This window comes from Salmo trutta, chromosome 19 (genome assembly GCF_901001165.1).
Source record: "Salmo trutta chromosome 19, fSalTru1.1, whole genome shotgun sequence".
Classification (NCBI taxonomy): domain Eukaryota; kingdom Metazoa; phylum Chordata; class Actinopteri; order Salmoniformes; family Salmonidae; genus Salmo; species Salmo trutta.
The window spans coordinates 19,581,940-19,597,389 of NC_042975.1; the positions used below are offsets into that span (position 1 = coordinate 19,581,940).

Below are 15,450 nucleotides of genomic sequence, written 5' to 3' on the forward strand. Positions count from 1 at the left end.
TATTATAGAATGAAACAGAAAACTAGAATGGACATAAGCTTTTAGCAACTTGCCAAAAAATGCCGGCCATCTTAGTCAGGGAATCGGTCATTCTAGAAACAAATATATTGTTTAAAACAATGAATAAGTAGTTATACTAGTATATTATGTATCTCTATGGTGTATATATTAGACATAATGGATTTGAACTCGTGTGTATTTCCTTTCTCCCCCTTCCTTCCCCTCTTGCGCAGCGGACTCTGTCAACATCAAGATCCTGAATGCCGGGGCGTGGTCTCGAAGCTCAGAGAAGGTGTTTGTGTCACTGCCCACTGAGCTGGAGGATCTGATCCCCGAGGTGGAGGACTTCTACAAGAAGAACCACAGCGGCAGGAAACTGCACTGGCACCACCTCATGTCCAATGGCATTGTGAGTGTAGAGCATGTAGCAGGCACCCTCCTCTCTGTCTAGACCCTAGAGATCCTATAATTCATTCTATGTTCTCTGTGTAATTCTATCCAGATCACCTTTAAGAACGAAGTGGGACAGTACGACCTGGAGGTGACCACCTTCCAGCTGGCCGTGCTGTTTGCCTGGAACCAGAGGCCCCAGGAGAGGATCAGCTTTGAGAACCTCAAGCTGGCCACGGAGCTGCCTGACGCTGAGCTCCGACGCACCCTATGGGTAAGGCACGGTGTCAATGGATAGATAGAGGTCAAAGGGTTCGTTATCGCAAGGATTAGGGATGCAAGATTCCTCTAACATTCCCAAAATTACCATTTTTTTCCCGAAATCTTAGTTGAAGGAATTCCATATTTGTTGCAGGAATCAAGCAGGAATATGCGATCTTCCAACTAGGTTTGCTGGAAAACCTGGGAAAGTTACTAGAAAAAAAACTTCTGCTAACCACAGCGTTTTATTGATTTGATATGCAACAAACACTAAATTTTAAAGGAATCTCCGCACACTCAGGATCATTGCACAATTTAAAATGTACTCTATATGCACAAAAGTATGTGGACACCTCTTCAAATGAGTGGATTTGGCTATTTCTGCCACACCCCTTTTGTCCTGCTAGAGCTGCCCGGTCAACTGTAAGTGCTGTTATTGTGAAGTGGAAAACGTGTAGGAGCAACAAAAGCTCAGCTGCGAAGTGGTAGGCCACACAAGTTCACAGAACGGGACCGCAGAGTGCTGAAGCGCATATCGTCAATCCTCGTTTGACCTCACCACTGAGTTCCAAACTGCCTCTGGAAGCAATGTCAGCACAATGTTTGTCAGGAGCTTCATGAAATGGGTTTCCATGACCGAGCAACCGCACACAAGCCTAAGATCACCATGCGCAATGCCAAGCGTTGGCTTGAGTGGTGTGAAGCTCGCCGCCATTGAACTCTGGAGCAGTGAAAACGCATTCTCTGGAGTGATGAATCACGCTTCACCATCTGGTAGTCCGACGGACTAATCTGTGTTTGGTGGATACAAGGAGAATGCTACCTGCCTTAATCCATAGGGCCAACTGTAAAGTTTGGTGGAGGAGGAATAATGGCCTGGGGCTGTTTTTCATGGTTCAGGCTAGGCCCCTTAGTTCTGGTAAAGGGACATCTTAATGCTACAGCATACAATGACAATCTAGATGATTCTGTACTTCCAGCTTTGCGGCAACAGTTTGAGGAAGGCCCTTTCCTGTTCCAGCATGACAATGCCCCCGTGAACAAAGCGAGGTCCATGCAGAATTGTTTTGTTGACCGGTGTGGAAGAACTTGACTGGCCTGCACAGAGCCCTGACCTCAACCCCATCGAACACCTTTGGGATGAATTGGAACGCCGACTGCGAGCCAGGCCTAATCGCCCAACATCAGTGCCTGACCTCACTAATGCTCTTGTGGCTGAATGGAAGCAAGTCCCTGCAGAAATGTAAGAACATCTAGTGGAAAGCCTTCCCAGAAGAGTGGAGGCTGTTTTTAGCAGCAAAGGGGAGACCAACTCCATATAAATTCCCATGATTTTGGAATGAGATGTTTGACAAGCAGGTGTTGTGGTGGCTAATTTCTGCATTACCAAATGAGGAGAGTTAAACACACCAGTCCGAGTTAACTACATCTTTAATAATTAAGATGCTTTTGCAAAAGCACTTGACCTTCAATAATGCACTCTCTTGAATGAACCATTGAATAAGGTGATTACACAATGCTACAGAGATATTTTATAGCAAAGATACACCCCCTTCAACGTACATTGACAAACCACAGATACATAGAATGGGTCACAAAGGTTAAGTTTTGTATGACAGATATCCATAAAACACAGCAGGCAGTAACTGCTATGTCAACAGGGTTCATTGTATAGCCCAATATCTGGTCCCCTTAGAACCGTCCCTCCCTCGTACTTCATAGAACAAAAACACAATTTCATCCAATGGCATATATCAATTGTTAACTCTAGATACTCCCATCTCAAGCAAACCCCCTCTTGACCCCACTCCTGGACAGGCTCACTGGGGGGAGTGAGCCTCTAGGCCATATATTATCACAGGATAAGTGCGAGATCTAAGAGGACACACAATTCCCAGACACTGCCATAAACCTCCACACAATAAAGAAAAGGAGGGAGTGACTTGCTCACAGACTTTGTGGAGACAAGTCATTGGTTCCCCATTAATCACGCCATCCCTTCACATGGTTTAAGAATAGGTAAAGACATATTCACATAATAAAGACAAGTCTTACCTCTCCCCTCTTTGGGCCCCAAGTGACTGAGCCCCAGCTAAGGGAAACGTGCAACTGAAACATACCAGAGTCCGAAGGACACTTTCTAATGACAAGTAATGACAAGTATCTCACATAAGCATACTAATAAAACATCTTAATTATCTATGTTACCCAACTAATTGTTATTCATCCACGACAGTGTCCACATACTTTTGGTCATGTAGTGTATTGAGCTTTTGGTCGTCAGACCATCAGAGCAGAAATAAACACAATGACAGAGGCAACACAGGCAACGTGCGTCAATGCAATCAGACATGATGAGCAACACCTGTGTACAAAAACAAATACCAGGAGACATTTTATTGTTTTAGTATATATTTTTTACATTTTCCTTATTTTCCTTTTTTTAAATGAAATGTTTGCATAAACACTTAACAGGGGTTCATACCAGGAGAAGCCTCAAAGGAAACATATTAGAGCATGACCCTCATGTCTAAATCATCATTAAGTCCTGATGGATGTGAAGTGCCAAGCATAGAAATCCAAAAGAGTTCCCTTTGGTACAGCTTTTTCTCAGTGTTCCCTCCTCTTCTCAGTGTTCTTCTCAGTGTTCCCTCCTTCCCTCAATACCCTGAAAATGTAAAGAGGAGACAATGTGCACATGTATTGAAGTGGCAGGCAACAGGGTAATTTTCATCATTATGCCTGATGGTGTTCTTATGTACACTAATTCTTTGCTTAAGGCACCTAGAGGTTTTCCCATATTCAACAAACACACCCTGAAGCTCCTCTGCAGATTCCATATGACCATAACTATTAGTACTTTTTAAAAGCATTTTTCATCGACTGTTAACTGCTATGTCTCAACCTTCTAAACTCCTCACAGCTAATTGTTTTTCTTTTTTTATTACACATTTAAGTGCACTGACTAGTCTCTCCTCCTTACCTCTATCTATTTCTCTCTCCTTTTCCTCCAGTCCCTGGTCGCATTCCCCAAGCTAAAGCGGCAGGTGTTGTTCTACGACCCCGTGGTGGGCTCGCCCAAAGACTTTGCTGAGGGCACACTCTTCTACGTCAACCAGGAGTTCTCACTAATGTAAGTGTTCTGTAATGTAAGTGTTGGCTAATATAAGTCTTCACTAATCTATGTGTGACCGGCTGGGGTTTGCAACCAGGCTTTCCACCGCCACGCCACAGAGATTACTCTTTGGGCTGGCTTTACTTATCTTACAGGTTGAATTTGAAGTTGGAGGTTGTCATGCATCTTATACATACAGCTCTAAATAGTGTGTCTGTTTTCAGAAAAAACTCCAAGGTCCAAAAGAGGGGGAAGATCAACCTCATTGGCCGGCTTCAGCTCACCACAGAGCGAATGAGGGAGGAGGAGAATGAGGGAATTGTCCAGCTCAGGATATTGAGAACACAGGTACTATATAAGGACTTCCTATTGACAGGTCATCATTGCAAATAAGAATTTTGGGATTTCTCACGTCCTCCCTCCTCGTCGTCTTCTCAACGCACATTGGGGCAGAAGATCTGAGGTTTCGCCCCTTGCTCTTCTCCTCCAATACATTTAGAGGAGGCAAGGAGGGTGATATTCAGTTGAGATTCACTCTCTCTCCCTTGTCACTCCCTTTCCAGGAGGCCATCATCCAGATCATGAAGATGAGGAAGAGGATCACCAACGCCCAACTGCAGACGGAGCTGGTGGAGATCCTCAAAAACATGTTCCTACCCCAGAAGAAGATGATCAAGGAGCAGATGGAGTGGCTCATCGAGCACAAGTACATCAAGCGCGACGAGACTGATCTCAACACCTTCCTCTACATGGCGTAGCGGTGTTGACAACGTTTAATTGTGGTGACAACGTGTAACTGTGGTGACTTTGGGGGTCCTTCATCAGGCCTGATGGACAATAGAATATTTTTAGGCCCGACCTTCTTTGGAAAAAAATATCTTTGGTTCGTGAGGGTTCAAGCCTGATGGACAAGAGAATATTTCCAGGCTGACCTCCCTTTGATAAACAAATTATCTGTTGCATGGGGAAATGCAGACTTGATTTATGACAGAGTTACAGAAATGTATAAAAGGAGGAGTTTGTGTGGGGAAATTAAAGGGTAAGAAAGAAAATGAGTTTGAGCTTCTCAGCGGAAGTCGACACCCACTGAGTTTTCAGTTGTCGTTTTTGGCTAGAAGGCGTTTCCTAGTCTGTAGACGGGACATGGTTGGTGGTTGTGAAAGGTCTCTGTTGCAATGCGTCCTCCTCCCTGTCGACAAACCACCACACAGACCACACCCCCTCTCACACCCCATCCATGAACACCCCACCACCATTGGAGTACCATTGGTTGGTGGTGGGTATCTCTAACGACATGGCAAGAAATAGGAAAAGCGTTAGAAGAAGCTCCGTTTCCCTCCATATCTAAAGTCCAAGTTTTGAGCCAGGCCAACACTATTCACCGGACCTCTTCAACAGAACGAGCTGTGTCCCCTGGCAGCTGTCTGTGGCCACTGGTGGTGACAAACAAAGCACTAAAGACAATGACTCTCTGCTGTCACATATGTGACGCCGTTCTTGGACATTCAGGGTTGGTTTCCCGGGCCCAGACTAAGACTAGTCCTGGGTTTAAAAAATATTTCTCAATAGATTATCTCCATTGAAAGTGCACTTTAGTCCAGAACGAGGCTTATCCTGGGTCGGGGAAACCTTCTCAACAGTATGTTATATTTCCGAAACTGTTTTCACAAAAGAGACAGATTGTGGACTATTAGTTCCCAGTTCCAAATCGACCCCAAGCATTCTACCCCGATAAACTTGATGGAGCTCTATCAGAAGGCAAGGTGGAGTCATCACCATATTGGTGGTCGCTCATATTCAATCTCTTCAGATCTACAGGAAGAGTTTAAGCATAGCTGTTAGCGGTCGTTTTAGAATTAGGCCAATGTCACCCTTTCCGGATCTTTACCCCTCATCTCTGCAGGCTGCCTGAGCTAAGCATCTGGGGGAAGAGGGGTCCGTGTGTATTATATGGTAATAACTACCTCTGATCCAGAGCGTTTAAGTACAGCTCGCTGATGCTGAACTTGCACGGCATTAGCAAGTCACACGTAAACACCCTGGACCAGAGCTAGGCAATAGCCAGAACCATATATAAAGATTTGTTTATATATAACCGTATCTTTATGCATGGCTCTGACGGTAACTACTACAATACAGAGCTAAAGGAGTGTACATAAAGATGTTAATAATGAGATGATGAAATAAACAGCACCTTATTATAAAACGTTGTATGAACTTGTAATTCGACCCTGGGCTACTTCCCAAATCAGATAAAACTTTCAGATAACTGTTTAATTTTCTGGCATATGCTAGTCGCTGTCCATTGTTGCTGTGTGGCACTGACTTTACTAATTCCGATTCCACCGCTGTCCACTTGAGTGGTGCTGAATCTCTGATTTGCAGAGGTTGCAGCTGGTTTGTAAAGAAAGCTGATGTTTAGTACTAGTATGGCAGGGTGGGTGAGGCATTTGGCAAATGGAGTCCTTTGAAAAGATTGAGGGAAGTTATGGGTAACTCATTTATCATGCTTTGTGAACTGAAATGCCTCCCTACCGCAGGTTCAAATCATCTGTGTGCAACATGGTGTACCCTAAACCTAGACAACAATACTACAGGTAACATGACTATATATGGCCAGGAGTGCGTCCTAATAATCGCTTTCCTCCTGAAGTGTGCACTCGTTCACTACTCGACACAAATGTAAAAGCATTTGATTGGCTCTAGAGGGAGTTTGCATAGACCAGTAATGTCCATTCAAATCCATGAAGGGAAGTGAACAAGTGCACACTTCGGGAGAAAGGAGCGCTATTTGGGATGCTACCTTGGTCCATCGGTTTATACCAGTCCATTTCTTCCTGGTGTTCTTATCTGTTGCACATCGTAGTCACTTGAGTGTAACAAACAATTTCCAATTCAGGGATTTAATTTCTTAGCAATTCTCATCCATTGCATATATCCGACATGACCAATACCTTATTGAAGACATTTCCCGCGTAATGTTTTCAGACTGAGGACACTGCGTAGGCGAATAAGCCTGCATAATAACATTGGCACTTGGATGGTGGGTTCAGCTTTGTTCTCAGCTTTGTTTCCCTCGGCCACCACGGCATAATTGCATACTCATCGCACGGGAAATAATGTACAGTATCGTATTTAAGTGTGTGTGGGGGGAGACACCGACGCCGCACATGCTCAGTCCGCAGCTCAGCCTGCTGCTCCTCGTAGGCTCCTCCCTGGCGTGCGCGTGAGGAGAGAGGAGACAGAGATCCGCAAGCGGTTCAGAGGGGGGGGTGCGTCGCGCAGGCAGGACCGAGGAGGAATCACCACAGCCCCGGCCGGGACTGCCAGACCCGACCCGCTGGATCCCTGGAGGAACGGAGAGAACACGTCGCCTAAGGGAGAGGAGCTCTGTTCAGGTAACAGTGGAAAACAACACCGCCTCAGTCGCATTAGGGACCTCAGGTGTCGCTGTTGTAATCCGCGCAATACGCGTTGATGGCTGTGTGGTGAAGAGGGGATGGGGTGACTGCGACTGTGGTTGGAACGAAAATACAGTAGGTTAGGCATGCGAGCTGCTGTCGCGACGTGTGTTGTCCTCAAAGCACGGGAGATACGCGAGACAGGATCCCACTTACGCCTCGCCGAACCGCATTCAGTTCACTAAGCGTTCCGCTCGAGGGGGCAATTTGACCGGTCGCGTGCTGTGGGCTACCGCGCGCGACGGAAGCTGTGCATGATGTTCTTACCAGCCAGGGTTTGCGCTGTCCACAATAGGCGACAGAATAACAACATATTATCCCATAAAATAATAGCCTATCCCTGTAGTTGAAGTAGCCTACTGCAACCGTGATTTCTAGCTACAATTTGCCATTGCTGCTGTAAAACCCTATTTTCTTTTTTTATGCCATCCAGCAGGGCTCGCACCGGAGTGGCGCTTTATTTGACAATCGAGTTATTTCAGAATGCATTGCTAGCTTGCTCCTCCGGAGATGCGATGTCCAAGTTGGGAATTGTCGGATTTTGAGACCAATACCCACGCGCATCCCGTCGTCTCCCTTAGCTACCAGAAGCAGCTGCTCCCAAAGTATAAGCTTATTGTTATAATTGTAATGGTCTACACCGAAAATCTTAAACCTGAACAGTTACATACAGACTTGAGTAAATGCCCTACTGTTATTGGCAGATTTATATCAATGGCCAGATCTAATGCAGAACATCAACAGTCCTTTGAAAAATAAATATCTACTATAAACCTGACTGCCTTAAATTGTAATGCTATTCATTTATCAAACCATATGTCATCTGACAGATGTTGATTCTTAATTGCTGATTCTTATATGTAGGTCTATGTGAAACCATATACTGGATGAAAGCTCTCTCTCATGTAAGTAGCCAATCTTTCCAATAATGCACTCTTTTACTAATTAAACATATAGGCAAGCCTTTTAGTTATAAACAATTATGGCGCCTTAGTTACAAGATAATCCCATGGCTGGTGGTTTAGGAGTGACTGTTGAGGATGATGAAACATAACGTTCAGATAGAAATGTGTTGTTTAGAGCAGAAATGATTGTCTTTCAGATAGAAATAGGGAACCATGTCTGCTCAATTCATTATTTTTCTATCTGCAACCTTCAGAACATTTAACATCACTGAATAAACCCCTGGTGTCAGATGCATGGATTGGCCAGCTAGTGGCTGGCTAAAGGATACCGCAGAGAGGAAGAAAGGATGGCATGATGCTGCTGGCTGGGATAGCCCTCCTCATAACACATTCATGGAGAGGGAGGGGCGAGGGGGAAGGCCCTCCACCAGCCAACCACTGCAGATATCCTCTTCGTTGTTTTATTTCTTTCTCTCTGCTCTACCACAGTCAGGGATGGAAAGAGAAATTCCCCTATTTCTATCTCTCTGTACATTACCACACCACCAAAGAGAAAGAGGGGGATCTCCCTTCCCATTTCTCTTGCTCTCTCTCTCGCCCCACCCCTGTCTGTCTTTTTCGGTCTTGATGTTCTAATAGTCTATCAAATTAACCCTTGCAACGAGGAACTATATATGTGCGTTTTTCATTTTCACATGATTACTGATTTTGTGTATCAGGAGTTTATTGTAAAATAGAAATGTTCTGTACATGTCAGTTCTTTGTTGTATGTAAAATCAAAATTCTGAATGATTCATATTGACTACAACTCAAAATATCAAGTGCATGGGACTATCTGCAAAAAGATGATTCTGCGATAATTGGCTTTAAAGTTCAATGTTGTATTCTCTTTAATTTAACAACATGATTTGGGGTATTTAGACTACTATGGTAGAGAACATTGAACAGAACAAGGCTATGCTAATAACTACATTTTGACAAAAATGCAGATAGAACCTTATAGTCCCAAGCTCTCTCTGTCATCACCAACATTTCCAAAACCGAGATAGGACAATATGGTTTTTCGTTGCAAAAACAAGATGGTACTTTTGAAAAACGTGTTTCTGTATGAAGGTTAAATAAAAATAAATGAAGAGTATTATAGTATAGGCCTAGTCCAGTTTGGAGGGATTTAGATGTTTTTTTTCATCTAGTTCCAAATCTGTTCTAAAGTTGTTCAAATCAAATTTTATTTGTCACATGCGCCGTACATAACAGGTGTAGACCTTACAGTGAAATGCTTAATTACAAGCCCTTAATAAATCCTCTACAGGATCGGTGTCCACCCTGCGGGATGGTTGAGCTAATGTAGGCTAATGTGATTAGCATGAGGTTGTAAGAAACCCCCAAAAATCCCAGGACATAGACATATCTGATATGGGCAGAAAGCTTAAATTCTTGTTAATCTAACTGCACTGTCCAATTTACAGTAGCTATTACAGTGAAATAATACCATGCTATTGTTTGAGGAGAGTGCACAATTATGAACTTGAAAATGTATGAATAAACCAATTAGGCACATTTGGGCAGTCTCTATACAACAGTTTGAACAGATATTCAATGGTTCATTGGATCAGTCTAAAACTGTGCACATTCACTGCTGCCAACTAGTGACCAAAGTCTACATTGTGCCTGGGCTGGAATAATACATTATGGTCTTTCTCTTGCCTTTCAAAGATGAAGGTACGATTTTTATTTTTTAAACAAATGTTTTTTTCTTAGTGTTATCTTTTTACCAGATCTAATGTGTTATTCTCCTACATTAATTTCACATTTCCACACACTTCAAAGTGTTTCCTTTCAAATGGTATCAAGAACATGCATATCCTTGCTTCAGGTCCTGAGCTACAGGCATTTAGATTTGTGTATGTCATGTAAGCTGAAACTTCTTAAGAAAAATAAACTGCATTCTGGGTATCCATTTGATTAGCTGTTCAGGAGTCTTATGGCTTGGGGTTAGAAGCTGTTAAACCTTTTGGACCTAGACTTGGTGCTCCGGTACCGCCTGCTGTGCGGTAGCAGAGAGAACAGTCTATGACTAGGGTGGCTGGAGTCTTTGACAATATTTAGGGTCTTCCTCTGACACCGCCTGGTATATAGGTCCTGGATAGCAGGAAGCTTGGCCCCAGTGATGTACAAATTACCCTCTAATGCCTTGTGATCGGAGGCCGAACAGTTGCCATACCAGGCAGGGATGCAACCAGTCCGGATGCTCTCGATGGTGCAGCTGTAGAACCTTTTGAGGATCTGGGGACCCATGCCAAATATTTTCAGTCTCCTGAGGGGGAATAGGTTTTGTTGTGCCCTCTTCACGACTGTCTTGGTGTGTTTGAACTATGATAGTTTGTTGGTGATGTGGACACCAAGGAACTTGAAGCTCTCAACCTGCTCCACTGCAGCCCCGCCAATATTGGGGGCGTGCTCATTCCTCCTTTTCCTGTAGTCCACAATCATCTCCTTTGTCTTGGTCACTTTGAGGGAGAGGTTGTTATCCTGGCACCACACAGCCAGGTCTCTGACCTCCTCCCTATAGGCTGTATCATACTTGTCGGTGATAAGGCCTACCACTGTTGTATCGTCTGCAAAGTTATTGATTAGTCTTGTAGTCGTGCCTGGCCGGGCAGTCATGAGTGAACAAGGATTACAGGAGGGGACTGAGCACACAACCCTGAGGGTCCCTCGTGTTGAGGATCAGCATGGCAGATGTGTTGTTACCTACCCTTACCACCTGGGGGTGGTCCGTCAGGAAGTCCAGGATCCCGTTAGAGGGAGGTGTTTAGTCCCAGGTTCCTTAGCTTAGTGATGAGCTTTGAGGGCACTATGGTGTTGAACGCTGAGCTGTAGTCAATGAATAGCATTCTCATGTAGGTGTTCCTTTTGTCCAGGTGGGAAAGGGCAGTGTGGAGTGCAATAGAGATTGCGTGATCTATTGGGGCGGTATGCAAATTGGAGTGGGTCTAGATAATGGTGTTGATGTGAACCATTACCAGCCTTTCAAAGCACTTCATGGCTACAGACGTGAGTGCCATGGGCCGGTAGTCATTTAGGCAGGTTACCTTAGTGTTCTTGGGCACAGGGACTATGGTGGTCTGCTTGAAACATGTTGGTATTACAGACTCAGTCAGGGACAGGTTGAAAATGTCAGTGAAGGCACTTGCCAGTTTGTCAGCGCATGCTCGGAGTGCACGTCCTGGTAATCCGTCTGGCCCTGCGGCCTTGTGAATGTTGACCTGTTTAAAGGTCTTACTCACATCGGCTAAAGATAGTGTGATCACAGTCGTCCGGAACAGCTGATGCTCTCATGCATGCTTGTGTTGCTTACCTCGAGCGAGCATAGAAGTAATTTAGCTCGTCTGGTAGGCTCGTGTCACTGGCCAGCTCGCAGCTGTCCTTCCCTTTTTGTAGTCTGTAATAGTTTGCAAGCCCAGCCACATCCGACGAGCATCGGAGCCGGTGTAGTATGATTCAATCTTAGTCCTGTATTGACTCTTTGCCTGTTTGATGGTTCGTCAGAGGGCATAGCAGGATTTCTTATAATCGTCCCGCTCCTTGAAAGCGGCAGCTCTATCCTTTATTCATTTAGTCGTTCAGCCACGACTCATGAAACATAAGTTATTACAGTTTTTAATGTCCCGTTGGTAGGATATTTGCGAGCGTAGCTCATCTATTTTGATATCCAATGATTGTACGTTGGCTAATAGGATTTATGGTAGAGGCAGATTACCCACTCGCCGTTGGATCCTTACAAGGAACCCCGACCTACGTCCCCGATATCTCCGTCTCTTTGATGGGGATGTGGGCCTTGTCGTGTGTCTGAAGTAAATCTTTTGTGTCCGACTCGTTAAAGAAAAAATCTTTGTCCAGCATGAGGTGAGTAATTGCTGTCCTGATATCTAGAAGCTCTTTTTGGTCGTATGAGACGGTGGCAGAAACATTATGTACAAAATAAGTTACAAATAACGCTAAAAAACACACAATTGGCAGCCGTTTTACGGTCTCCTAACCATTTCCTCCGGCGCCATTGGAATGTTTTGTCAATGTTGAAACTGGTGATGTATGTTCTGGGACAGAAAATAGGCTTGTGGGCTTGCGGACTAAAGGGGTTCATTGTAGCTCGGCTAGGTAAGGGACTTCGCTGCATGGTCTGTGTATCTTTATTACAAGCTTCCGTAATATTACTGGTTTGTAGTAACTTTCCTCTTTTAAACTCATTTCATTCTCATAATAGTCTCGCCATGAAGGTGGTCATCACTGAGGGGAGAGGATGTAGTAGGGATGGTACTGTCTGGTACTGTCTGCCTCTGTACTGCTGGTATGCATCTGATTTGAGCCAATAGATAAGTGAGATGGATTGGAATAAAATGCAGGTAGAGTAGCTTCCAGTCTTGACCAGAATATCACAGGTGATATGCTGTGGTGTTGGAGACTGTCTTGCTCTTGAAGTAAGCTTAGATGTGGAGAGGGAGGAGTGTGAAGGAGAGAGGGATTTTCTGTCTCTATAGCTGACTGTTCCAATATCCTCTTGTATATGTATTCTAAGAGCTCAGTGGGTCTGGGCAAATTAAATTTGCTCCTCCACAGTCTGAAGACTTGATTTGAAACAATCCCTGCTTGAATGCTGACCAAAATCTTCACAAGGCTGATTCATTATGTTTACTGGTCATTGCAGTGTAAGAAATGTCTATCTTACTCTGCAGCAGTGGTAGATGCTAATAGAAACCGATCAGATAATTTTCTTAGGACCTCACTCACACATTGAACAGCTTTGATTTGAAACTCATGACTAGAGAGTTTTTGAAGGCTCTTGGTTGAGAGACTATGTGAAGATACAATAAAAACGTGTAGACATGTCTTCACATGGTGATGGGAACTCTGACAAGGCAATATCTTTCAGCTGAGAAAGAATGCCACCTACAAACTGGCTGACCTCAACGAAAACATCAGATCTTCTCCTTCCAGCTGTGGAGGAGCAAGGTTCATTTGACGTCTCACATCACATGAGATCTGGATCATTGAATTACCTTATCCCCTCTATTAGCCCAGAGAAGTTTGGAATTGTTGCTGACACCCCTTCATAGAGTTTCTTCATCACTGGAACTTGGCAAGTGAAGTTCACTGGATTGGTGTCAGAATTAGATGCCTGCATACAATCATTAGCTTGTGCACTAATTACGCTGCTGATGGACTTGACCAGGAATCCACTCACTGTTTGTGTGGCATTTCTCTTGATGTCTTCACTAGATATTGTTTTGATAGACAGACTGGTCAAAGATACTTTGGCCTTACTGCTGATAATGTCACTGGGACTTTGAGCTGACAACCATAACTTTACTGGTGATGGGACCCTGGAGAAATTAGTCTCTAAAATATTGTCTGCTCTCATGCTTATCAGGGCCTCAAGATCTTCAACCATGCGATCTCCCTCCCAAAAATGATCATCTCAGTGAACGGTTGAGTTTCTAATTATAGTAATTTCAGCAAAATAACTGATTGCTGTTCTATTAAGCACCTGAATGTTTCCTTTCTTTTTGTACGATTTTCATTTGAGTTTACAATACAACACATACACATACGAATGATAATATCACACAAACGTTAATTACATTACACCTGCCCAGGCCCACATGTGCACACCCCCATCTCCAGCGCCCGCATCACTCTCCGCCACATGGCCTCAAACTGCACCATTTTGTTTCTCTCCGCCGCTCACGCACTTTGAACATTTAGATAATAATGCATTTGTCCTTTCCATTGTGTTAATGACAGAGGATTGGTTGATTTTAATAAAATAAATAATATAAAATCCAGTTTTTATGTATATGTTTTTCCAAGATTGATGAGAAAACTATCGTCCAACCCATCGGGTATTTCACTGCATCCTCGTATGCCATGTCTTGAAATATGCAGACAGACGGATTCAAAGTAAATTGACATTGTATTACTTCTCACACCCAACTTTCTAACTCCACCCATAACTTTTGGACTATATAACATTCCCAGAAGGCATGGATTATCGAGTCGTTGTTAGTTTTACACTTAAGATATGACTCTGCCGTTGTGCTGTAGAATTTGTGAATTTTGTCTCTTGTGTAATACATTCTATACATTAATTTATACTGGGTTAAGCGTATATATTTTAGTGAACTGTAATTTAGTTATGTTCCAACATTCCCTCAGTCTTGTGCCAATATCCATTATTTTTAAGTCTTGGTTCCAATAGTTGTCAGTTGGATAAACTCTCTGCAAGGTTTCTTATAGCTTACCTATCAGCAGAAATATCATTTTTTGACTGAAATAGGATTCCCTCAAGATTGCTCTGATGTCCAAAGATTTCTAATCAAAATTGTGATATAAAACTTTTAAGTTGCTTGTATTTTAAAATATCTGCATTGGTCAATCCAAAATAGCTTTTTAATGCTTTCATGGAAATAAGTATTTCCTATTACCAAGTCATTTACCCTTTTTAAGCCTTTAGTTTTCCATGTGGACCAATTTATTGGTGAATTCTGAAAAGCTATCCAAGGATTGTTCCATAGGGGTTTTTAGGGAGTGATATTGGTTCTTGTAGAATATGTAAAATGTTCCATGTTATAGTGTTCTTAACTATGAAGTTGTTAATGTTCTTAGCTTTATCCTTTGAAAAAAACAAAGATTCTGGGGATGAGCATATGTACCCATTGTTCCTCTTTAGTGCATGTAACACTATGTCACAAGTAAAAGCCTTGGATGGCGAATCAATACAATCCAAGTTTGGAAGGTTAAAACCATCCTCAGACATAGGAAGATGTAAAGCTTTCTTTTTTATTCTATGAGTTTTATTTGACCATATAAAGTCTTATGACCGAGTATACTTTTTTAAAATATTGTCTTTGGTGGGGTTATTGGTTTTACCTAGAATAATTATAGAAACTTTGGGAGCCATGCCATTCTTATTTGATTTTATTTATTTCACCTTAAGAACAAGTTCTCATTTGCAACTGCGACCTGGCCAAGATAAAGCAAAGCAGTTCAACACATACAACAACACAGAGTTACACATGGAATAAACAAAACATAGTCAATAATACAGTAGAACAAAAGTATATATACAGTGAGTGCAAATGAGGTAAGTTAAGACAATAAATAGGCCATGGTGGCGAAGTAATTACAATATAGCAATTAAACACTGGAACGGTAGATGTGCAGAAGATGAATGTGCAAAGGAGCAAGATAAATAAATAAATACAGTATGGGGATGAGGTAGGTAGATAGATGGGCTATGTACAAGTGCAGTGATCTG

At 43.1% G+C, this 15,450-nt stretch overlaps 2 protein-coding genes across 7 annotated transcripts in view; both read left to right on the forward strand.

Moving 5' to 3' along the window:
• LOC115154112 (cullin-5-like) overlaps window positions 1-5,972 on the forward strand; it is a 29,086-nt gene extending 23,114 nt beyond the window's left edge. For 4 of the 5 annotated variants that reach the window (XM_029700007.1, XM_029700009.1, XM_029700008.1 and 1 more), the window contains exons 15-19: window positions 234-409; window positions 503-664; window positions 3,666-3,784; window positions 3,991-4,114; window positions 4,330-5,972. In XM_029700007.1, the coding sequence (XP_029555867.1) occupies window positions 234-409; window positions 503-664; window positions 3,666-3,784; window positions 3,991-4,114; window positions 4,330-4,524 (776 nt within the window). In that variant the 3' untranslated portion in view covers window positions 4,525-5,972. The remainder of the gene's footprint in view (window positions 1-233; window positions 410-502; window positions 665-3,665; window positions 3,785-3,990; window positions 4,115-4,329) is intronic. The other variant, XM_029700010.1, reaches the window with a different exon arrangement.
• Window positions 5,973-6,755: 783 nt separating this feature from the next.
• The window catches only part of capn5b (calpain 5b), a 75,609-nt gene continuing 66,914 nt past the window's right edge, over window positions 6,756-15,450 (forward strand). The window contains exons 1-2 of one of the 2 annotated variants that reach the window (XM_029700012.1): window positions 6,757-7,164; window positions 8,092-8,132. In XM_029700012.1, the coding sequence (XP_029555872.1) occupies window positions 8,131-8,132 (2 nt within the window). In that variant the 5' untranslated portion in view covers window positions 6,757-7,164; window positions 8,092-8,130. Of the gene's footprint in view, window positions 7,165-8,091; window positions 8,133-15,450 lie in introns of both variants that reach the window. The other variant, XM_029700013.1, reaches the window with a different exon arrangement.